The 24,704-nt window shown below is 36.9% G+C and overlaps 1 protein-coding gene across 2 annotated transcripts in view; it reads left to right on the top strand.

Annotated features, from left to right (window-relative positions):
• Window positions 1-1,188: 1,188 nt before the first annotated feature.
• Eip93F (Ecdysone-induced protein 93F) overlaps window positions 1,189-24,704 on the top strand; it is a 41,520-nt gene continuing 18,004 nt past the window's right edge. Inside the window, exons 1-2 of one of the 2 annotated variants that reach the window (XM_083126812.1) lie at window positions 1,189-1,804; window positions 16,834-16,991. In XM_083126812.1, coding sequence (XP_082982938.1) covers window positions 1,711-1,804; window positions 16,834-16,991 — 252 coding nt within the window. In that variant the 5' untranslated portion in view covers window positions 1,189-1,710. Of the gene's footprint in view, window positions 1,805-1,912; window positions 2,026-16,833; window positions 16,992-24,704 lie in introns of those variants that run through there. The other variant, XM_083126813.1, reaches the window with a different exon arrangement.

Raw genomic sequence — 24,704 nt, 5'->3', positions numbered from 1 at the left:
ATATTATGAAGCCGGTCATGCAGTTAGCATGTCCGCCTTCGAACATTAAAGGTCGCAAGATCGAATTCCAGCATGAGCGGTCGCCTTCAGCCTTTAACGGCACGCGTGTTTTGTGAGAACGCTCTGGAATAACTCAGTGGATAGAATTTTCTGCACCAACTGACTTGCGCAAGACCGAGGTACTATAATTGAAGCCTTCTTCATCTACCCGATGCCCTTGTAGGAAAACGAAAAAAACTGGTTTAACTTCCTCCGACAGTGTGAAAACCGACAACGTCCCAAATCTTAATGCAACATGTTATTCTTAGCTTGTGCCCTGCGAAGAAGGGCGTACGAAAACCCCATATGACTAACGAAGAATATTTTCTTACTGTTTACGCACAGTCAACATTGTAATTTTCCCTGCGTGAAGAAAAAAAACATTGTTAAGCGCTCGAACGACGAAAACGCCCTGCCACCAAGTTCCTACGACAAGGCAACCTGTTGCAACGTAACTACTTTGCCCCTAGAAGGGAAATGCAATGCACTCGCTGCGAAAGTTGCAATGGCTGGATCTTCTTGTGCCCGCATCAATCCCGCTACCCAAACCTTGCTCCATTCTCTCTGCTCACAAGTAAGCCTAATATTTTTGAGATGAAGAATGCGAATCATTGATTTTTTGCGAAGTCCCACCTAGCGAATCGTATCGAAACAGGATCAAGAGTTACCCTACGCTACAAAACGGGCAGTGGGCGTTTTTAAAAGCAAGATAGAAATGAAAAATCTCTTGTTTATATGTTAGATATTCCGAATATTTCCTATTTCCTATTAGGTCGAAATAGGTGAAAATAAAGAGCACCGATTTCGAATGTTTTTCGGCTAGTGACAAAGTTCGTTTTTTTTACCATAGTGTGTTGATCGTAAAGAAAATGCACATCCGATTCTGGAATTACATATTTGTATTTTATAAATCTTTTACACACGTACGTGCAATGATAAGCATGTGTGTACTAAGAATCATTTATTGCGAGTTATTGATTTTTATTTTGCAGGTTTTGCCGTTTTGGTGTGGCTTCTTTTTCCTTCCAAATAATTATACATTTGAACAAACGCCACGTGTTCTGCGCGCTTCGTAATGTGCAATCCTTCCTTCACCTCTGTGGTTCCGTTATACTTTTGCGAACCGGGGTTTATGGAGCGCGTATTATATTTTCTTTTCATGTTCAGCGGGCGTGGCGTAAGGCTTGCTGGATTGAAAAATGCGAAAAAAAAACTGTTTAGACCTTACGTGTTGAATATGTGCTAAAATTTTGCGTGTTCGTTAGTTTGTGTTTCCAAGTGGCTTATAATTTTTATTCATAAATGATTGAGTTGTGCATATTTTGCAAGTAATCTCAACAAAGCTTATCACTCGTAATGCTGTCCATTCGGGTAACTTCGTTCCAACGCGATCCATAACAGTCTACGGTAGTGGGACGGTCACAATATTTTGGGGAGTGAACTGATGCATAACCTCTGCTATACGTTTATTGGTGTCAGCTATGTTATTGTGAATGTAAGTGCAGTGCGGATCCACATTAGTTGTTTGTGCAAGAGTTCAACTAGAAAATGAATAATCAGGTGCAGCATTTGTGAAAACCAAGACTGCCAAATTTCACAAGTTCCCATCAAAGACGCGGTACAACGTGTTGCGTCATGAGGACATGACGTCACAGCAGGGTGAAGGCAAAAATGGCGGAGTGCTCCTATGCTCGTTGTGTACAGGAGCGGCGAGCAATCAAAAAAGAGCTTCAACGATGGACGAAAAACATTGTTTATCTCGTAGGTGAGTACGTAAAAGACAGAAGGTTATGACGATAAAAACATTTCACACAAATAATGTAGAAGTGTACCAATGAAGAAGCGTCACTTGGGACCTGTTGCCAAAATTTCCAAAAGAAGGTTCCGTAATTCGGCAAGGGTCATGGTTGCTTTGAGAAAGACTCCCTGTAACGTGTCTAGTGTTTCACATGAAAGAGTTCGTATATGTGCAGTAGGATATACCAGGTTCGTGTGTTAATAATGTAGATGAAATTGTAGAGTTTGTTAACCTAGAAATGAGTGAAAAGTGTCTTGAAATCGTGTAGTAAATCAAGAATGAACCGTCAGCTGGTTGGGGGGTGACCGTTACAAATGGAAGAGCCGGGCCTACTTGTCATCGACTGAGTACGTAAGTACTCAGTAAATTCGCCAACAACAATTGAAACTTTTACCAAATAATGGCGAACCTCCGACATGAAAAATAAATTTCGATTTTAAAAAAAAAAGTGCGGGTCCTGCTTTTCGCCAACAGGTAGTTCCATCAGAGAAGTTTAAAATGACTTTGCAACAGCAAAATTGCAGTAACCTACTTAAAAATTATTTGTTACTATGCAGGTTTCGTTGTGTTTTCTTCATAATTCTTCTTCTAAAAGCCATATAATAAGCGCATGAACATGATAAATATTTCGTAGCTGTTGACATCAGGCAAGAAACTGTTAAAAGGTTACATATAAAAGTGCATGTCTCGTTGCTGACCCAAGTGCATTTATTGCACGTTTAAGTGCATGCAAGACTTAATATGGATTTTTATTTTTTTTGTAAATCCATACCTAATATGACTGCGAGGTAAAGCGTTATGAGCTTGACAGACGAATTTACACAAATTTGTTTTTGAGAAAGTGAAAGAGTAGACCTAATTGAATTTTTTTCAGGGCACAATGTTAATATTAGGAAATTTTTACACAATATCTTGAAATGGCGATGCATATGTGACAATCATTGTGCTAGATATAACTTTCGGCTAGAATGTACAATATAGAAAAAGTCTCCAATTTCGTTAATTTTCGGTATACTAACTAATTTTGGCCTCCTAATCACTAATCTGTTGTAAAAAACCGGGGGTCACGTCTGGAAATTGTACATTTTGATGAAAAATTGTTCGTTAGCACCAAAAACCATCCACGGGTAGCCCCACAAACCATTGACGTTAGCCCCACAAACCATTGACGTTAGCCCCACGAACCATTCACACGAGGTTAGGTTAGGTCTCTTAGGTTAGGTTCCATTAGCACTCATTTCACCCCTACATTCATCTAATAAATAGGGATCGTACTAGAATTGAACATCATAAATCATTTTCTTGTAAAACAACGGCGTGGTTGGACACAATGACAGGATATTACATTTTTGTTCGTAAAACTACGCATATACACCTATATATATAAAAAATTCAATCGGCTTTTTTTCAAATTTTCAGACGTGACCCCTGGTTTCTTTCAACAGATTCGTGATTAGGAGGTCAAAATTAGTTAGTATACCGAAAATTAACAAAATTGGAGACTTTCTCTATATTGTAAATTCGCTCCTAACTTTCTGCTTACCTTGGACAGTGCATTTGCACTAGATGAGAGTTCTTCACAGTACATGTTTAGTAGGTAATATTTTTACCAGTATCGTTTTGGGGTAAATCTGAAACTTATGAAGCAACTATATACCCATGTTTGTAAAGTTTAGATACATAACGTTCTGCTAACATGTTTGAGCAAATAAACTTTGAATTTTAGGCCCATGCACATATTAATATCATTTTGTAGAATATGATCGTATTGTAATTGGTATATGTGAGATTCCATGTTCTTTGCCAGAGATGATTGAGAGATTCAAGTTAATTATAAATATTATTACTCAGCAAGAATATTTACACACTACTCCAAATTTACAATCGAATTTTATAAGTGTATCATAAATATAAAAGCAATTAAAATTGAACATGCAATGTTGTGTGCTGTTTAGCTAGGGATTTGGGTATGAAAGCTGGAGAGAATTACACGTGCTTTTCTAGCAATATGATAATGAAGACAGAAGTCATATTTTCACCTCATGAGTATTACAGTTTTATGCAAATTATTAGCTTTTTTTTTAAAAAAAAAACAAAGATCATGTAAAAACTGACAGGACCAAGTTTATGTATTCCTTTTTACATGTTGGTGAACATGTTCTTTTGAGTTTGGTTTTAGACCTTATACCTTTCCTTATGGTAGTTGTTATATGCTGATTGTGTTTGTGATAGGATCAGCAGTTAGGTTCAGTATGTATGCATAAAAATAATTTGCTAGAAGTTATACATGAGTAGGTTAGGCAATTAAGTTCAGTGTCCCTAGCTACAATAACCAAGCTTCCCCAGTGGTGTAATGATGTCAGCCTTCGGCCCAAGTTCCTTTTGTTTCATTGCGATTTCATCATGCTACGAATACAATTTTTACATGGTTTGATTTTGATTTGTGTCTGTTAAAACATATACTGTGGACTTTTAGCGATTAGTTAAGATTTTGTTCAATATATGCTTTTGTTGTTAGGTTAGGTTCTTTTAGTTTTTCTTGTATGTACGCATTGCTTGCATTGTAGAATTATTTTCCTGTAGTTTACGGATAAGCATAAGAAAACAGTTTTTCATTGTGACGTTTCAAGAGAACACACGCTCCCTTCATCAGACATATATTGTATTTTGACTAAAGATACAGCTATAACAATGGTTAGCAATTTTTTAAACAAAAATAATCCGTTATATAATGGATGTTGTCAATGTTACATTGTTGTAATATAGCAACTTAACTGTGAAAAGAAGCAGTCTGTTTTATTTTTATTCCAGATAAAAAAAATTTGGTACCAGTTTCATAGATCGGAGACACATTAAAATCGGATATTTTGTGTTTCGCGTGGTTCGTACTTACCAATTGTGTATTGCGGAACATAGTTCAAGGTGTTATTATGTTTTTTACACAAAAACACGCAATTTTTCACATTCTGAGTGCTTTTTTTTATTCCTTTCTTCACTTCCGGAACACACAATATGGCGGGCACATCTTGACTCACGTTGTGAGTATGCAGTGTTTCAACCTTCTTTACCAAAAAATACCTACTATCGTGTTCGTCACCGGTGGAAATTATACATTATGCACGGGTAGCTGACTGATAGCCCCACGAACCATTTCCGATAAGGTTAGGTTTGGTTACATTAGGCAAGCATAGTAAAAGAAAGGGGGGGGGGGTTGAAACACTGACAGGGGCTTACATCATCAAACGTGCACAGCATCCAGTTATTGTAGGACAAGCATATAGAAGCAATGACAATTGTGCGTCAGTGAGATATTTATCTTGAAAAATACATGATATCCCGGTCAAATATATTCCACGATGAAAGGAAATACCTCGACGAACATTGTAAACCTTGGTGAAACTCATTTCCGTAACTAGTTTCTTGTGTAAAATTGAAGAAATGTGTCTCCGATGTATGAAACTGTTACCAATTTTTTGATCACATTATTTTTTTATTTAAAATTAAAAGTAAAGTGTTCCCCTGTGCTTAGCACCACGCCATGAAGGCGTATAGGGGGTGTGGGGGTAACGCATCATGCATCACACCCCTGACTGCCTTTAACCCCCAGGTTTCTCCAGGTACCCATGTTATTCGATGCTGGGTGGGCGCTGGGGCCGCTTCCAACGTTAGAAAAGGTCCCGGATTTATATTTTATATTTATATATTTAAAATTATGAATCCCAAATATCATCAGGTAATTAAAAGTCATCATTGTTTTCACAAAGTCTCGTGATGTTTTCTGTTACATTAAATTTTAAAGATGGTGGCTTACTCCATTTGTGAAAAAAGAACCTCCATACTGGATCTGTTACCATTTTCATTATTTAATTTATTCCAGTGTTGTTCTGCAATGAACAAAGCTTCCCAGACATTCAACTCTATGTTTCTCATCAATCTTTTTAAAACCCTTCTCTTTTTAATCAAATGCTTCTCTTTGATGATGTGAGCTGTCAAACCTGTCCTTGGGTTTAGATTTATAATGTCCAAATCGTGTTTGTGCCAGCTTATTGCCATTTTCCTTGCTGTTTGTCCTACATAATCCTTTGAACATGAAAAACTTATATTATATATTCCTGTGGTTGCCACATCTGGTAAAGAGTTTCTCATTTTGAATTCATGAAATGTATATTCCAAACTACTTCTGAAACGTCACAAAGAAAAACTGTTTTCTTATGCTTGTAATAACCGTAAACTACTGGAAAATATATAGGCCTATATTTTTTTTTTAGCATTAACATAAAATCCCTAAATGCATTCTACTAAGGTTCCGAATTACTTCTACATTCATACCCACTAGTCTACGATATTTACTGTCGCTTGCCAATGGGAAGCACACCAGCTTGCATACAGGGTAATTTTTAAGTTGTTTTTTTTCAACATAAGTAACTTTTTCTTCTAATCCAAACAGTGCTCATTACTTCAAGGAAGGTTCAAATTTCGTGTGACAATGATTTCCCAAATTCTACGATAATTAGTCTTTCTGCTGGAGAATTTGAAAAAAGTCGTAAAACAACTTGAACTGTTACCCAACCTTCTAATCAAAGGATCCCATTTTTCATCTACACTGGATGTACGTTGCACAGTGGTTTGGATGCCACTTTAAACTGAAGGTCTAGTTTCAAATAGATTTTCTGAGCATAAAGTCGACTTAAAATAAACAACAAACTGTGCGATAAGAGTCATTTTGTGATGTTTTCCTTTCGGTAATATGCAGATACAAATATTAACTTCCTTAATTCCATAAACATATATAAATATATGTTTCCATACTCTAAAAGCTTCTGATATCACCTAGATATGTGTGATCTTTAGTCTGGGAAAATATTTCTGAAAATTCAAGATTGAGTTAAGTAAGTAAAGGCTTGCATGTAAAAGTAGTATACTTTTAGACATGTTAGAAAAGGTGTTCCTTTTCTGTGTAACTGCTTAGTTCAGGTAACCATACTTCCACATGCGTCATGTTTTTAGAAATAAATGAATAATGCATCAAAAAGTAAAGTGGTCAAAAATAGAAATATGGTGACCGTAATCATCTTCATTAGCACTTAATAGCATCGATTGCACATTAGTTGTGAACAGTGTAGTACCCAGAATATTCCTTATACACCTGCGACAAAGTGAACAGAGGGTATGTACAGTAATTCATGGACATGGCTTCTGATTTGTGCATGCTAATTGTGTTATTATGCATGCACCTGTTCTAAATCATATCATATATTCCCCTACACATACTTGCAAAAGCTGCCAAGGCATTATGAATATTTACTGTACCTTTGTGGAAGAATTATTTTTTCTGTCACATAAAACTTCCATACAGTGGCATCGATTGGGTTCCCAAACTGCAGGGGACAAGAACAGTTTACTTTCCCTTAAGGGCATGCGGGACTCCACGGGGTTCTTCCCAAGCTCTTCCCCCGTGGCAGTGTTGCCAACTTACCTCTCTTGGAGGCAGGTCTGGCTATTTCGTGCACTCGTTTGCCTGTGAACTGGGGCACCTGCCCCCCATGCTCCACTGTGATGCCATCACTGGTTCCGGCCCACATAGACCAACTTTTGCCATAATTATACATTTTGCATGTGACATGATATTGTTGTATCCCCAGCTACTTTTTTTATAGCACAGTGTTGACGTGAAATTGACATAATATTGTTATCAGGGAATCCTTTATTTTCGATTTCATACAACCATGTGATGGTGATGCTGCCGGATCTAGATGGTGAAAACTAAGAATAAATTGTCATCAATTTAGAGTTAACGGTAATAGCAGCGCCCCACAACTTTGACAACTAAGATTACTCTAAGAAGCACTTCGTAAATCTAGCTCCTTGAAAGTCAGTTTTAAGTCTAAGGTGAAATTTAGCTATTTTTGCACATCAGGTTTGGCAGCACTGCCAGGATGGCCGTAGGAGACAAGGAGAAATGCATTGGGCTTATGGGGAGTATTATTTGATTTCTTCTCTTGGGAATATCAAACTTCCGATGAAATAGAAAATTCTATCAATGGAAAGAGGTTGGTTTGAAGATGGGGGTGTCAAGCGGAAAAGTCGAAACTTCCATTTGATAAGTCGTAGCTTGATGTTGAAGTTGATTCCTCATAAGGAATACATAGGATTCCGAAAATTCTTATTCATCATATTTTTCAAATATCGTGTCCAGTTTAATAATCAACATAAAACAATGCTTCCAATTGCAACTTGGAGAGAAATTCATACTCTTGATACACAGAGGTTTTTTTAGTAGCAGTGCCCATTTGGGCTATATTGAAATAAATGCACAATTGGTGTGTAACTGTACCTCCTAACCTTAATAGATTAGGTTTTGCACAGTGCGGGGATAAAAGTGATGCTGCCACTGCTTCCATATATGTGTTTTACATGGAATAGAATTTTTTGATAGGCGTTTCCTTGTAACAGACAAGTTCAGCTGTCTTGATAACGTTAGCATTATGCCAAATTGTGCATTTTTATTCTCTTTTTGGATAGAAGTTCTTTATTTATAACTATATGCAACTAAAACAACTTTTTTGCTTTACATATTCTGTGTATTCTTTTTCTGTGAAATATGATTTCTCTATGAGTTAGTTTGGCAGGTTCAGTTATGTTTCCTTTATGTTTTTCTCACTTTCTTCTTATGCTTTATGTATATGCAGTATGTTTTAATGCAAAAAGGTATGGTAGACAGGTGTGATATAATTGACTTAGTATTGCAACACTTCCTTTTACTTATTTATGTATATTTAAACTTTTTTATAACCCCAAAACACAATTCCATCACCAAAAATTTACGTTACTATGCTACCTGGTGTACAGAACAAAATGTCTGCACAATTACTGCTTCAGATGTACACTTCGCAACATCTTATTTGACCGCCCTGAAAAATTTCAAAGTCCGGAATTCGTAAATTTGGCAGCATAGTGCTTCGGAGCCAACTAAAAGTAGCCAACTTTGCAACATTTCTTCTTCCTAAATGGAAACACGCTCTTGTGATTATTTTTTTCATTCTTTCATATTCCATGAAGTTAAGATACCCTAAAGCAGTAATAAAATACATGAGTAGACAAAAAAACTTAAGTAGAAATACAAATGGTGAAAATATTTCATGATTCTTTGCTCTGAATTTGAAAATAGGGAAATTTATGTGCATTTTGAAACACTGAACAGGTTCTCATCCACCTGGAAAGAATTGCCATCACATTTGAATGCAAAGAGGCAAATTTCTGATGATTTATACGAAATCTGTAGTAAAGATACCTTGCACAACACCAAACGATTCTGCAAAGTGTGTCTTTTCCTTGGTTCTTTGCGAAAAATGGTTCGAAACTCCGGCACAAGGTTGCTTCAACTGAGATCAACATGCTTTACTGAGTTTTCCATTAGTAATGTCCTGGAGTAGTTTGTTAGATGACAGCACTTTTTTTTTACTGTTTTCGTCAAGATCGAAACATTGTAAGTTCAAATCCCACCCTTTCCTGATTATTTTTTTCCATTTTATTTACGGAGTACGAAGTGTTGTAATAACGTAATATAAGATTATATGATATTACTGTAAATATTTATGCGATGCATGCTCAGTGGCGGCACTTGAGTTCCAAAACTGATGGGGTAAGGTGCCAAAACTGGTGGGGGACAAGGACAGTTTACTTTCTTCCCTTGGTAGATAAGGTTTAGCATAGTGCAGGGGCAACTGCCCCTCCACACCTCCCTAATCGTCGCCACTGTGCATGCCTCAAGTAGTGCTTCTACTAATGTTTTTAATCTTTCAGTGAGTGGCAGGATTTCAGGAAAAACTTTTCCTTTCATTCAGCTGTCATAAGTTAACACATATTAAGAACTTACATGTCATTAATATCTGTTCTTGACAGGATGTTGTAATCAATGTTTTCTGGGCTCGACACCCGGTGGAGTCACATTACACATTGGTTCGGATTCCATTTTATAATGTAGGTTGAGTCTCGATAAATCTGTATGTGCATAAAGTAGTTTTAATAAAACAATACAAATATATATACGAATAGAATGTCGTTTGCTTGCGCTCTTCAATTTGTTTTCCATGATACAACCACAAATTTTATACTATATTTTGCGTTTGAAACTACCCACCTCAGAATTAACATCACATGTTTCTTCTCATTCCACGGTGCATCTTGCTTACTATGATTAAAATGTCTTCAGGAAATGCTGGAAGTAAATTGCATTAATATAAACGGAAATTTCTCAGAAATGTAGATAAGTATTCTCGTCCAAGGCCGTTTGCTTTCTGAAAAAGTCTCTGCAAAGAAGCAAGAAGTTTGAATCAACGACCTTTGATTCCACAAACAAACACGATACTCCTACACCACGCAGACATGCTCACGTTATTTTAAGTACTCTGTTTGAGAGATGAAGACATAGACATTTCTGTAGAGGTGTAGTGTAAAGTGGAAAATTGTAGGTGGGGGAACGGAAGATTTTGCATTGGTTTAACTTCACACATGGGTTTGAGTCTGCCTGGGTTCAGTCTCTGCGTATTTGGCCTGTGTATATGGCAACACACCAACGTCATGAAATTTGGAAGGTACGAGTGAGTAGCGTAACCCGGTCATAAAATTCTTCTATGATGGCTGAGGGTTCGACGTGCTGACCCCACTTCACCTCATTACCCTTTGAATAACTCCACACCACTAGGTAGGATTGTGGGAGGGAGACCTGCAGTTAGGAGATAGGCCAAGGCCCTTAGAGGGATGTCGCGCCATGGGTTATTATATATAGCTATACTTCGAGGAAGGTTCCTTTAGCTCAGTTCGATTTTCTCTGACTCAATACACGTCAGAAATTCAATCAAATTTGGTTGATAGGCAATATTTTAGGCAAAAAACTTGTTACTTCATTCAGCTATGCGTCATAAGTTGTGTTAACACACATTATGAGTCAATAATAATAAGTTAAGAAATTGACAAGACGTTTCTGGACTGAAGGTAACTAGGGGTTGTTTTCTTGTAACGTCGTTGCCGTGTCCAACTCGGTCTTGTGATTAAAAAAAAACTCTATATGTATGTTCACTTTCCTCTTACATCAGTTTTTCTTTCGCGAAAACATCGTTCCATACTTTCCAGTTGTTAACATATATTTCTATGAAGTGTTGAATATATTTTAGTCAGCTTTCCACAAGCTACTCAACTTCTTACTCTCTCTCTCTGCCAGAGGTGCAATGTAACATAATTTTACAAGGCAATTGCACAGACGATAAACGGACACGTGCTAAAGTCTGTAGGAGAAGCGGGTAAGGGAGGCTCGATTTTAGCTGCAAATCAGTGGTTTCGTTACAGGAAAATCCCCAACAAAGCAAGGAAATAACTAATGAATGACTGTGCTGTACAATCTTTATGGTTAAAATTAGTGAACGAAACACTTTCGATATAAATCTTTAAAAGAAAACCGTTTTCCATATGGAATAGGTGTATGCATGAAAAGGTAAGATATCGTATTAGCTGTGGAGTTCACTCTGTTGTAGCTTTGTGGCATTTCCAGTTCCACTTGTGTCTGTGATAAGGATTCGACCCTCACTTCATCTGGATATTTTCATTTATATTAAGGCCTGTAAGACAATAATATGAAAGGTTCCAAAATATTTCTTACATGGGTGTATTTTTTTAAAATTTGTTAGTACTGAACAGGAATGTTTGGGAAAATTGAACATTTATTTAATATCTTGTCCAGTAGCCACTTGCATCTATGACATGTCACAGGTGTCGAGGCATGTATTGCACAAGATGTCGAATATACCTGTGTGAAGTGCACACGTCATTCCAGGCATTGTTGACGTGGTCAAATAGTTCTTCACTTCTTCTTCGAGGTGGTGGATCAGGTCAGTTTTCTTTCAAACACCGAATGACTTTGGCCCACATATTTTCAATGGGGTTGATATCACATCACATGGGTGGCCAGTCAATTAGATTTATGTTGTTTCATTTAGAAAACCAATGCTGAACAATGGCTGAATCATGGATGGGGGAGTGGTCTTGCTGGAAGTCAATAGTTACTTCGGGATACACAGCTCGCACGCCAGGAACCATAACATGCTCCAAAATGTGCACATACTGTATCCCGTTGAGACGTCCTATGCGGTGTAGGTCACCGCCACCGAGAGATATCCAACCCCAGACAGGCACGCTCACGTGACGTGAGTTAGCAACAAAACGGGGATAAAATCATTATCCTTGACACTGGTAGACCAGAACCGGACCATTATTTGCAATAGAAAATACTTTCTCGTCTGAGAAGATCACTCTATTCCAAACTCCATCATAACAGCTAAACGAGGTGACAATCCAGCTCCCTCTGTTAAACCGATCACCTTTTCTCTTGTGGATTTGTCGTAGAGCTCAATTCTTCTCGAGGTTGAAGAAAGAAATGTTGCATGCCTCTGTTGAGAGCGTAGTTCAAGGGAAATAAGGTCCTCTATTGGTATTGTTAATCACGTTATGTTGAAGTTGATTCAAAGACAACATCCAATAACATTCAACCATGAAGAGTTTCGTACGAATTCATACCAGAAAAAGATGTCAAGAATAATAAAATAAATTAACCATTATTTACAATTACATTAGTTTAATTTAATGAACAAATAAAGAATAATTATGACAAATGTGCTACAACTATTAGTTCTCTTTACATCCATGTGTAAAAGTATTTGGTATTACTAAACACGCACACACGCTCAGAACATCTGAAGCGCAGTGGTAACGTGTCAGACGATGATACCTCTTCTTACGTTCATCTTTTCTCTTTGAGGTGTTGGTTCAATCCCGGGTCAGCTCCCACTTTTTTTTATGTAATACCTAATGTCAATTTCTTGTCAATTTTTTCGTCCACAACAAACAAGAAAAGCAATAATGAAACGATCTTTTCCCCAAGACAGTGATTGAAACATCATATTTATTCACATAAAAATCTATTCCACTCACAAAATTCCTTCCTTCGGCTCCTCAATGCAACATCACCAAAACATTCATGTTTCAATGTAAATGTTGGAAATTGAACGATAAACAGTTTTGGGGACACAATGCTTTATATGCAACCTCATGTTATTATAGAAATATGCATAACAAGTCGAATGAAAGTATTCGTAAGGATTACTCTTGAAACTCTAGAGTTGTAATCTTGCGATTTGTTTTTTGCAGAGTAATCTGTTATAATCAAGGTTAAATTATTTCAAAGTTCTTGTATTCAGTAAATATCGTACTTCTGTGTTCACTTCTACAGAAAAGAAATGGAGCGGCTGGGATTTGAACCTGTGAACTTTTATTTTAGATTAAAAAAAAAAAAAATTTACGCCTCTTACCAACTGTTCTACAAGGAAATGGACGAAAAGTTTCCTAACACGGTTGCGGCAACAACCACCTGCCAGTGTTCCAAACATTTATTTGCCAGATTGTGGATAAGTTGCTATCTACAGAAATAACCGGTATTGTGCAGTGTATTTTAGTTCAAATTTTGCTTGAACTTATGCGAACTTTGATGAAGAGGTTTTACCGGGATATCAACCAGGTTATTTCTGGATAAGCTTCTGAGTTTTTGAAAGCTCTTTTATCTTCAGGGATTGAAGTGATGACTGATAACATGCTTGTTCCTGGTAAGCATGTGTATTTGTGTGTTAGTATTTCGAAATAATTAATGTTTTAGGTGTGCAGTGAAGAGCATACACAATACTTATCTTAAATTCCGTTACTTGATTGATGATTTGGTTTAATTTACTTCGCCTTTGTGGCAATTTTGGTTAATCGCGAAGATGAGAATGGGAGATGGTATGATGAAATTTATGAAGGAACACTTACAAAGAACACCCATGATTGACCAGAATTCGAACCCAGGATTAAATACCATTACGTACAGCATCCTGAATGCATATATATGATATGTAAATTAGTCATAAGGTGTGTTAACTCAGCTTATGAAGAATAGCTAAAATACAGAAAGTTTTAACCTTAAATCGTGTCAAGCAACTGAATAAGCATTAACCTTCTTAGGGAAAAAATGTGCAGAAGAGACATCCCTCGAAGTGTGCATCGGATGGGATTTGAACCCGCGACCTTTCAAGCATGTTGAAAAATAAGAATAACAGCATCTAACCAACTGCTCTACATCAACTTACTGACAACATCCCCTTAAAAACACGTTTATGTTTATGATAAAATCCACCTTCCTGTGTTCCAGCACGTTTTCTCCACAAGTCGTGAAAGAAATGATTTTTTGAGAACTGTTCGATATTGTGCAGGGTATCGTAAATAAAATGTCGCATAAACTCCTCAGAAATTTGCCTCTTACTACTCAAACTTGATGGTGATTTTCTCCAGGTGGAGAAAACCCCTGTTCAGTGTTTCAATCCTATGTGATTTCAAGTCAAGCACGCAAAATTGTTACAATTCCGCAAGATTCTTATTCTTATTTCTATTTACTCTTTCTGTTTGATAATATTACCGATTTATAGATTATAAATTCATGGAATGTGCGAAATTGAAAACCTTTCACCACAGCGTTTTTCATCTAGTTGAAAGACCGACTGAAAGTTGGATACTCTCAGCTGGCACTGAAGTGCAATGTTGCTAAGTTTACGAATTCAGGACTTAGAATTATTTTGGGGCGGTCAATTAACATGTTGCGAAGAGTACATTCTCCAAACTTATACATTAATTCACATGCATTTCAAACCAAAACTTTGAAATGTTTTCCTCAACCTCTTACAAATCTTGTTAAAATTGTCCAGTATACAAAAGTTGGAATTGCTTCTGTATATTTCTGTCAAGGTTACACCAGCTGGGTTTTGTTTATTCATGCAATATTAGTAAATGCTGGTGCAGGTTTGATTCTTAGTGGGAACGTATGTTCGATCTTAGCTTATTTTCATTCGATAATGTTTGCTTCATGCTTTTATCTGGCCTTCTAGACCAGAGCCAAGGACGTATTTAAGGGGGGTCCAAGGGGTCCAGAACCCCCGAAAGATTTATCAAGTATTAAAATTAAATAATGAAAACTTGATTTGTTTAGCCGTTGTTATATAATTTCCTCTGAACTGTTTCTAAGACAAGGATTATATTGGAATCATACGGCTTTGAAGGACACAAAGAATGTATTTTGGGGGTCCGAACCCCCCCCCCCCTACCCCAAAAGACTTATTATGTAGAAATTTAAATAATGAAAATATACTCGTTTAGCATTTGTTGTATAATTTCCTCTGAAATTTTTTAAAGACAAGGATTTATATTGGGATCATACGGCTTTGAAGAACGGATAGGACATATTTAGGTAGTCGGAACCCCTCCCCCTCCCCACCCGAAAGACTTATTAAATATGAAAATTAAATAATTAAAATATACTCGTTTAGCATTTGTTGTATAAGTTCCTCTGAACTTGCTGGAAGACAATTGTATTGGGATCATACGCCTTTGAAGGACAGGAAGGATGTATTTAGGGGCGTTCAGGGTTCCAGACCCCTCCCCAACTGAAAGACTTACCAAGTACTAAATTAAGTAATGAAAATATTAGCATTTGTTGCATAATTGATGGTTATTAATTTCCTCTGAACTTTTTAGAAGGCAAGGATTACGTTGGGATCATACGGCTTTGAGTGACATTACAAAAAGATTTATGTACACTACTACTCAAAATAATATGCATAAAATATTAATCAGAAACTTACTTTTCTCCAACTACATGTAACATCATTTTTGTTATTCGATAAATATTCATCTATTTGACATGAATTCATTGCCAGGGCACCTGTTTTTATGTAAATTATTCTGATCTTAACTACAGGTAAGCTACGTAATGAATATGCATTGTTATATCTATATTCTTATACAGTCTTTTTACCTGTTCGTGTAATAATAATATAATATTAATTTATGTATTGTAATTAGTATTAATTTGATTTAATATAATTATTTTAATTTAAACATTATTATTTCTGAGACACTTGGTACAGACCCCCCCCCCCTAAACAGAGCCCCTATTTCTTTTATTCGGGTAGTTCCCCAATTGCTCCCACTGCAAATCGAATCTTTTACGGTTTGTACCATAAGCATGAGTGCCAAACATTTTCCTATGCATCCTATCTGCATAAAGTGGATCTAAATTAAATTACCAAAAGATATACTGCAGTTATTTCACATTTCCATTAAAGTTGAGCTTTGCAAAATGCATTTGATGATCCTATAATTTATTATTTAATATGTATGGAGCTTTTTAGGTTCAATTGCTGTTGCATTTTTACAATATTGTGTATGTTATGCTTTTTATAAAAATATTTTTTAAAAAATAATTCCTAGATATGAAGGCGATGTGTGTAACAAGATGAAGAAATCTAATGAAAATAACTGGCTTTGTAAATTTGGGGAACCAGTTATTTTGATGACTTAAGGAATGTACTAGGCAAAGGCATCAGTCACAGTGTTTTGGTTATGAGAAGTTTCAACATGGTGTCCTATGGGTTACCAGTTGTTCTGGAGACATTAGTCCTCATTTTATGGAAAATTTAAGCGCACCCATCTTGTGCATGTTGCTTCATATCACAGTCTGTTCAAATTATTTTGTATTTTCCAAACCAATGCAGTTTGAAAACATGATGCACACACATTGTGTGCAAGTAGCAGATGATTTACACAGAGCAAACCAGCCCTCGAGTTGGCATGCTCCATCCAAGAACAAATTCACTGCGTCACATGAAGAAGGATTTGAGAAATGCCATAAGGAACTTCAGAATGTGCCCAAAGTGTACATCTCACAAAACACTTAAGATTTTTCATTTAAAAATTAAAGTGGCTGTGTTCCGAATGGTCAATTGCTCTATGTGTTCAACAATTTTAATGCTTATTCAGCTGTAACGCATACTTGATAGTTTGAATATGCCCATGTTTGTAATTCTATTTTTTTATGTTTATATAGTTGTAAACTAATGGCATATTATGTATTTCCATTTCAGGTTTAGAAAGAGTAGCTGAAGAGTTAATGGGCAAAAGAAAATGGAAACGATACCAAGAAATTATGTACAGCAACAGGGGGGAAGAACCAGAATCAAAGGACTGGGAACCAGATAGCAAGTGCTGCTTCTGTGAGGGTGGAGGTCTACCAGACTTCATGGTAAGTGTCAAAACATCATATTCTGCATTATGGTGTGAGTTAAAGTCACATTGTATGAATAGAGCTTCATCAGTACTCCTAATTGAAGTAATTCTGCACAAAATTACCAGCGATAGAAAAAACATTTTTTTTTATCTTAAAACATTTAATTTAGTTATTAATACAAGATTGGAATGTAAGTAATCAATTCTTGTGCCAGGGTAGCTTCCTGAAGAAGTCTGATAAGAGCATGAACAACTATGCAATACGTTCGAATATCCAACATATAGTTGACTCTACCATATTCTCGCAGATTTTAATATTTGGCTAGCAACAGTGAAAATTATTCTAATGGCATTTATTATTCTGATTTAATGATACACATGATAGCAAGAAACACAGAAACTTTAAAAAGTACATACTGTACTCATTATTAAAAAATAAAATGTTAATGGAAGTTTCAATAAGTGAAATCGAAATATTAAAATATCATTTTTTTTTACACAGAATTTGAAAATTGAGCCACCATGGTGACTGGGTGCCCTGTATTTTCCTGCCCTTGAAAATTACGGTTACCATATTTACAACCAGCCACCCAGATTTGAATTTGATACATTTTTTAGAACTAAGGAACAGGCAATGCATGGAACTTGGAACTTGCAAAATAATTTAAAATATGAAATTTGAATTTGATTTTAAAATTGTGGGAGCGTCAGCACTTAGGCTATGTTGCTCCCGTCACATTATCCGGGGGCCAGCCCCTTATCATTACAAAGAACAACTCTAACGTTGCATAATTAAAAATCTTAAAATGTTCTGACTTCTGTTAAAAGCTGAGGCTGTAAATGGCACTCAGCACACATAAGGACAACAGGACAATACAAACAAAATTATACTGGCCATAGGGCCAGTCGCCAGAGCCTCGTTAGTCTTCAATCCAGGGTGCACTAATTTAAAATATGAATGATGTGTAGGCTTTACACTTTTATATACCTAGAATTATCTCAACATAGAATAGACTAATTGTCAGAGTACGTTGAGCAGTTGATTCAGAACCTTACCACTGAACTGAATGTTCAGAGTTCGAGTTCTGGCCTTATGGCAGTTTCGTTTTGAGTCTCATATCATACAGATTAGGTACCACTGGAATACATTTAACCTTTTTTTCTCATGAAAAAAAAAAGGCATGCCTTGTTATGGGCATACTGTCTCGAAATACCTAGTCTCGCCATAAATACTGTTACAACGTAAATAATGAAGAACTGAGTAGTGGTTAAAGATATATTAATGTAACTTTACGTGGCACTTATATGGAGTATTGACCACACTTAGCACCAGCACCAATCAGTTTTCAAAATGGCCACCTTTGGCACACACACAGGCTCGAAGTTGTACAGGCCATTCATCTATTGCAGCACGCATAATGTCGACTGGAAAACCCACCTAGGAATGCTTCAAACTGGCAACTGTGGGGTGCCTCTTCTTGCAGATAAGGCCCTCAAGCACTGACCACAATTTGTAGTCCAATGGGTTGAGGTGGGGGCTGCTAGAAGGCAAGTCTGCAGGTGAAATGAAGTCAGGCACGTGATGCTCGAGCCACTGTTGTTTTTGATCGTGCCTTGTGGGCTGGAGCAGAATCTTGCTGGAAACTCCACTGTTGGTTTGCAAACAATGTGGTGCTTACATTTTTGACAATGGGCTCCAGGACTGTGTTTTGCATACATTACTACATTGGTTTTAACCCCTTTTTCACAAAAATGCAGCTGAATGGCACCAGAATAACTCACCTCCCCACCAAACCATCACTAAGGACGGATGATGCCCCCTCTGAATTCTGGGAACTTTTTGACGTACCTCCTCCGAGCTAGTGGCATACACTGCTTCAGCCTGAACATCGATCTTTTCATCTCATGAGCCATCACTGCCTGCTTCCGAACTGGATTTTGGCGAACACGTGCTGCCATTACCTAATTGCCTTGCGAGGACAACCTTGTCGCAGGCAATCCTTAACAGACCCAGTTTCAGTGAAGCGCTGGATGGTCTGGTGCACAAACATTCGACTGATTTTCAACTTTTTAATGGTCTGGAAAATTTCACTGGCTGATTTCCCAACCTTGTGGAATGCTATCACAGCAACACAGTTTTCGTCATCTCCCCATTCTATGTTGACAGCTGCAGGTACGTGCTTGCCCTTTCATAGCCACTCACAATAACTCAAGGTTGAAGCCAGCACATAGGTGGGGCTCTATTGTTTACACTTGTTGGATGGTATACGTCACACATTTGTAACAGTATTTATGGCAGGACTGGGTATTTATAATTTTGGTACATTACATGGTATGCCAGAAGCACGAGCAGCTCTGACCATCATTAGATGAACCTCATGGTTTCCAACCCACTTCAAATCTTACTCAGAAATATTCTTTACAACACAATTTCTAATTTGAGTAATACTTTTCATAAGGAAAAAAACAATCACTATTATAGAGCGACCACAAACCAAAGAACCTTCGGCCAGAAGCCTCCATGCTTCTTATGCTCCATCTGTTCAGATCGGACGATGAGGAAACCTGCTCCACTCCACCCGTCCCCTATATGTGAGAATATGGTTCACTTGAAAGGCAGTCCTGGTAACTGCTTGTGGTCCCACTTTCCACTAAGTGCTCACATGGAGTCATTTTTTTTTACTGACTAGCATAAGAGAAAGCCTTGATAGCATGCTAGTTCATGCAATGTTGACCTTCTTTACCTTGACTCTTCGTTTACTATAGTTTGAAACTTTGATCAGAATCAAAATATGTTTTTGCAAGAAACATTTTTTTAAAAAAATAGAATTATTGACCATGTGGAGATTTAGTTTTTAAAATTTTGAAAATTATCTTGATAACGTAGTTATATGTAAAATTCCAAGTTTCAGACTAGTTGGATATTAGATTTTTTAGGTCCTTGCAACCAAATTGGTTAATTTATCCTGGGAATGATGAAAGCCTTGTTCTATGGCATGATGATATTAATTCTTTGTTGTGTTTTGTCAATTGAAATGACATGTGGGTGTGTGTGATATGGTTACATGCAAACCTTTTTTTATTGAACTAAAAATAATGACTACCTGCAATATATATATTTACCAGTTTGATATATGTAAAAGAAAACATCAGAGCCTTTCCGGTGCATTCAGAGGTCCACAGCTATAATACTAGGAAAAAGTATAATATTGAAATACCCCATATTAGACTTAGTAAAACAAAAGACAGTTACAAATATAATTCTCAGACACTTTACAATCTGTTACTCCTAAGCATTAGGCAGTTGAACATGAATATATTCCGGAAAACTATTCAAAATTTTCTAACAGAAAATTGTATTTATAATGTAACCGAGTTTAAAGAAGCTAATCTTTTTGTCTCTTTAGATAATTAAGTAAAATATACCCAGTGGCGAAGCGCCCTATGAGGCTAGGAGGCCGGGCCTACCCATGCCATTACTCTTTTAAAGTTGTATTTACTTATTTCGTCAAAACATATGTAATGAAATGCAAAAGTTTGGAATTTTCATTTATGATAATTACAAAAAAATTCTAACCCTGTCTAGTATACGCACTTTCCACGGAGTGAGGCACATTTGCTGGGGCCTCTTCTCTTCACATTCTGTCATACGGTCATATATGCGGGAAGCCTAATCTTACGATTACTGTACGTATGTTTATAACGTGCTCCTGAGGCCGGCCTCGCGGTGTTACTCACTAGGACGAACAGAATGTCAGCAACACTGCATTTCCGCCAGGGCTGGAAATTTGTGGTGTACCAGCATTTTTTATAAACATTAGCTTGTGTTCGTGCAGAGAGATTTCTATTTCATTGTACATTCTCCATATTTTGTACGAAACTTAGGTTTTTCCTTCCTTTCATCGACAAGTGTAAGTGAAATTGAAAATTACGGAGTACTATAGTTCTGACTTCGTTTTCTGGTCAGAGTGCTGATGGTCTTGTCGATTCACCCAACACCGTAGCGTAAACAGAAAGTCTAAAGAACTTATATTTCTAAAGTAAGTCTTCATACCAAATTATATAAATTAAAATGCTAGTTACGCCTTATATTTACAAAGTAGTTTTACTTTCACTGGAAATATAATAATTTATTTTTATCGTGAACGGGGATTCCCTCGCTTGTTTGTTCCCTCTCTGTGAAAACTTGCCTCCTGCTCAGGACGCTACAAGGCTGGGAGCGCGAGGTTAGTGGCGGTATAGTTTTGTTTGTGATTCATGTCGTGTACAGCAATCAGATTTATGCAAGGAAGTGCTGGACTAAAATGCAAGAACAATTGAGTTCTTAATTGAGTGAAGATGTAATCATAGGTAAGGTAGGACCCACTTTTGGTCTTTCATGTTTCCTTCTTATAAGAATAACTTCTAAATTGTTTTCAACTCTATTTTCCTTTGCAAGTAGCAGTGGCAAGTGACAGTAATTTTTTTAAAAAAATTAAAAGTTGTTGAAACGTTATTTAATGCGTTAACACTGTCGTCGAATAGATATTACAAGCAGACATTTTTTATGCAGCCGATACAAGCGAAGAGGTAGGCAGTTTCGTTTACCCTGAAGGGATAACAAGAGAAGAGGGTGGTCAATGAGAGTACAATGCAAGGGAAGTATTTTTTTTGTGTTTAGGACAAGGAGTGTTGTGGGGTTATCGCGGGGTCTGTTTCAGGTCTGGCGGAACAGGCCAGTGTTGTCACTTTGGATTGGCAGAAAAGAACTAAATTGCTCCTAAAAATTGGGATTCTATTCTCTCAAGCAACTACATTTATTATAACCTGTTTATATGTTACATAGTAACCTTTCGTGTTGCCATCATAGGAGGGTCCCAAACAAGGATCCTATGTTCTATTATCACGTAAAGGTGGGTAGAACAAACTAGGATGCGAAGTATTCACACTGAATGAAATAGGTCACCTTTACGTATGTTTTTTTCTTGAAAGCCCCGTAGTGGTCATCCTAACACGTTACGAAGCCAGGTGACCTAATTGTGGCCATGTCAATGTTTCCTGATCCTCTTGATTTCATTCTCCATATATTCTCATCGTCACGATTAACATAGATCAGAACAACTGAGACGAAAATATCCAAAATTTAAATTATGTTTACTTGCACATACAGGTGTCAGAAATACATTTATCTAGAAAGCCAAGACTGGAATTAATTACAACCATTCCTTTAGTTAGACAACAGATAACAATGGTGTTTCCCTTTGTGCGAGGAAGTCTTGCTAAAAAAAAACTAAGTTGGCAACAGTAGAACGTACCAAACTGACAGTCGCTGAAAGTGCGGAATTCTGTCGTCTGCTCACGGCACAAACGTCAGACTGACCCGAAAATTATGGGGTTCTTCTGGCCCTTTTCACCTCATTGCAAAATAAATAAATAAATTTAGAAAAAAGTGATGAAGAATTGACAACAGGGCTCGAGCACTATTCGTTGGATTTCTGAGATGTCTCATGATTGGTAGTTCTTTCTGGAGGTGCGTGCATAAATCAGGGGTTGAAAAAATACAAAAAAAAAAAAATATATATATCGAAATTAACAAAAATCTAGATCGATGGCATCTGGTGGGCGGGAGGAGAACGCCCAAGACATAATTATCGTACTGATGGCCGGTAACTAAACTTTTGAAAACGTCACGCCACTGGCAAGTAAAGAAGCGCCTGGAGAGACATTGAACCACTCTCCATGACATAGCCCCCCTCCCTTTCTTTTTACAGATTTAACCAAGTAATGGATATTATCGCACTTTTGTGCCTACCCTGCTAGCAAATCTACGCTTCGCCACTGAATATACCTATACCTAACAACAATGTATAGGTACTTTGATAGCATTATCATTACCTTAACACTAAATAGAATTGTGTTACAGTGAAAGGCATATGAGTACTGTATAATAGCCAGAATGTGTAATCATAACATGTGTAAACTGTAAAGAATAAGGATTTGTATGTAAACTCATTTTTTATTGTAATATATGCTTGAACACTTACAATAGTGTAATGTATGAAAACACTGTATTCAATTTAAACCTTACTTATAACAATATTGGAATGTAAATTCACTGTGACGAAGTCTATTGCAACGTGTAGTTGCCTAATGACGAATAAATGATTTTGGTTTGATTTGTCAGTTTGTATCAGTGAGGTTCTAGTTTGAGATTTTTCATGCCAAATGAGCTAATCAACAGCAACATTTCACACCATAGAGGCATAACCATGGTGGAAATACTTGTCACAGCTTGGACGTCGTCTAAGTGACCAAAAGCCAAGAGGGGATCTATTTCATAGGGTGACAAGCACTGTTTCTGGTTGTTATTTTCTGTATTCCACTGAATCAGAATTTGTATGTTTTCTACTTTTATTTCAAGAATGTAAATACATTGCAAAAGCGAACTGTACTCTTTCTTTATGCCTGTAGTAATCAAAGAACAAATGTCAAGTGCGGCTTATTTTCCTGCGAGTTTGAAGGCTGAAACACTATGCAAGAGTATGTAACAATAATCCAGCAACCTCTTGACAATGAACCTCCTCCTATCAAGGGTAGTAGCCTTTAGTTTCCAGATTTGAGAGTAGGGAATTAGTTATGCCTTTGATTCGGAAGATGAGGAAACTAGTGATAATTTATAGGTGGATAAGGTAGGGGTAGGTAGTGAAATACACGAAAACTTTAGGATTAAATTTTTCCAGGTTGCACATAGACTGAGCAAGATCATATTCTTGAATTAATATATCTTTTGAAGTTTTTGGCATGCTACTGAATTACATCAAACAATTCCTTTACCAGATAATTTTCCTGACCAAAAAAGGTGTTGCTTTCGTTTCAGGTGTGCATGTACAGTCACGGACACTTCTGCGTTGTAGCAATTCCATTGAAAGTAAATTAGGCCATTACAACCCAGAAGTGTTTGTGGTGACTGTACAATAACAAGACTATATAATGTTGCACGTAGTGTGTGCCCCTAACGGTCATGGATGATTTTTCTGTTCACTCACGTGTGTGTGTGTGTGCGCGCGCGCATGTGCACGTGCTTGCGTGTATGCATGCATTTTGGACCAAATAAAAATGCTGCCGCAGAAATGACCAAAGTTGGAGAAAACTTTGAAAATGCTATAGAAAAATTTAAGTTTATGCAAATCTTCAACTAATCTTCACTCAAGAGAAGAGTTGTCTCAATAATCAGAGCAACTTATCAAAAAATAGTTTTAGAGTTTTTGATCACTCTTGTTAGTTCAATCGAAGTATCATCAAAGTCTCAAAGTCTGTACTCAGAAGAAAATTTTCATGGAACTTTTAAAAGTTGCCCAACATTTTTGAATGCAATGACTGTCTCTTCCACTTGTTTTCAGTCTCATAACTTCTATAAATATATTATAACAGCCTCTTATTTTGTTCAAATTAATATTGCTCATGTAATTTATTACAGAGTATGTATATGCAGATCTACCTGCTAATTTTAGTTATCAACATGTAAAAAGTTTAACAGTATTTACTAATAGGCTATATATGTATCCTACAATTTCTGTTTCTACTTTGTTATAAGTCCAGTTTATGCACAGATAGACTAATCGGGATGGGACCTACAGTTTAAAGTGGGATCCGAACCACCCTCAATGTTCCTCGCTGGGATATCGAACCTGGGACCCATTGATTACAAGGTGGTGCTGTTACAACTACTCCATCGTGGAAGTGTCAAACA

The sequence above is a fragment of the Lepisma saccharinum genome, chromosome 8 (assembly GCF_977018435.1).
Source record: "Lepisma saccharinum chromosome 8, izLepSacc3.1, whole genome shotgun sequence".
NCBI lineage: Eukaryota > Metazoa > Arthropoda > Insecta > Zygentoma > Lepismatidae > Lepisma > Lepisma saccharinum.
The sequence above is the reverse complement of the archived record's forward strand: the minus strand, read 5'-3'. Positions and strand labels throughout refer to the sequence as shown.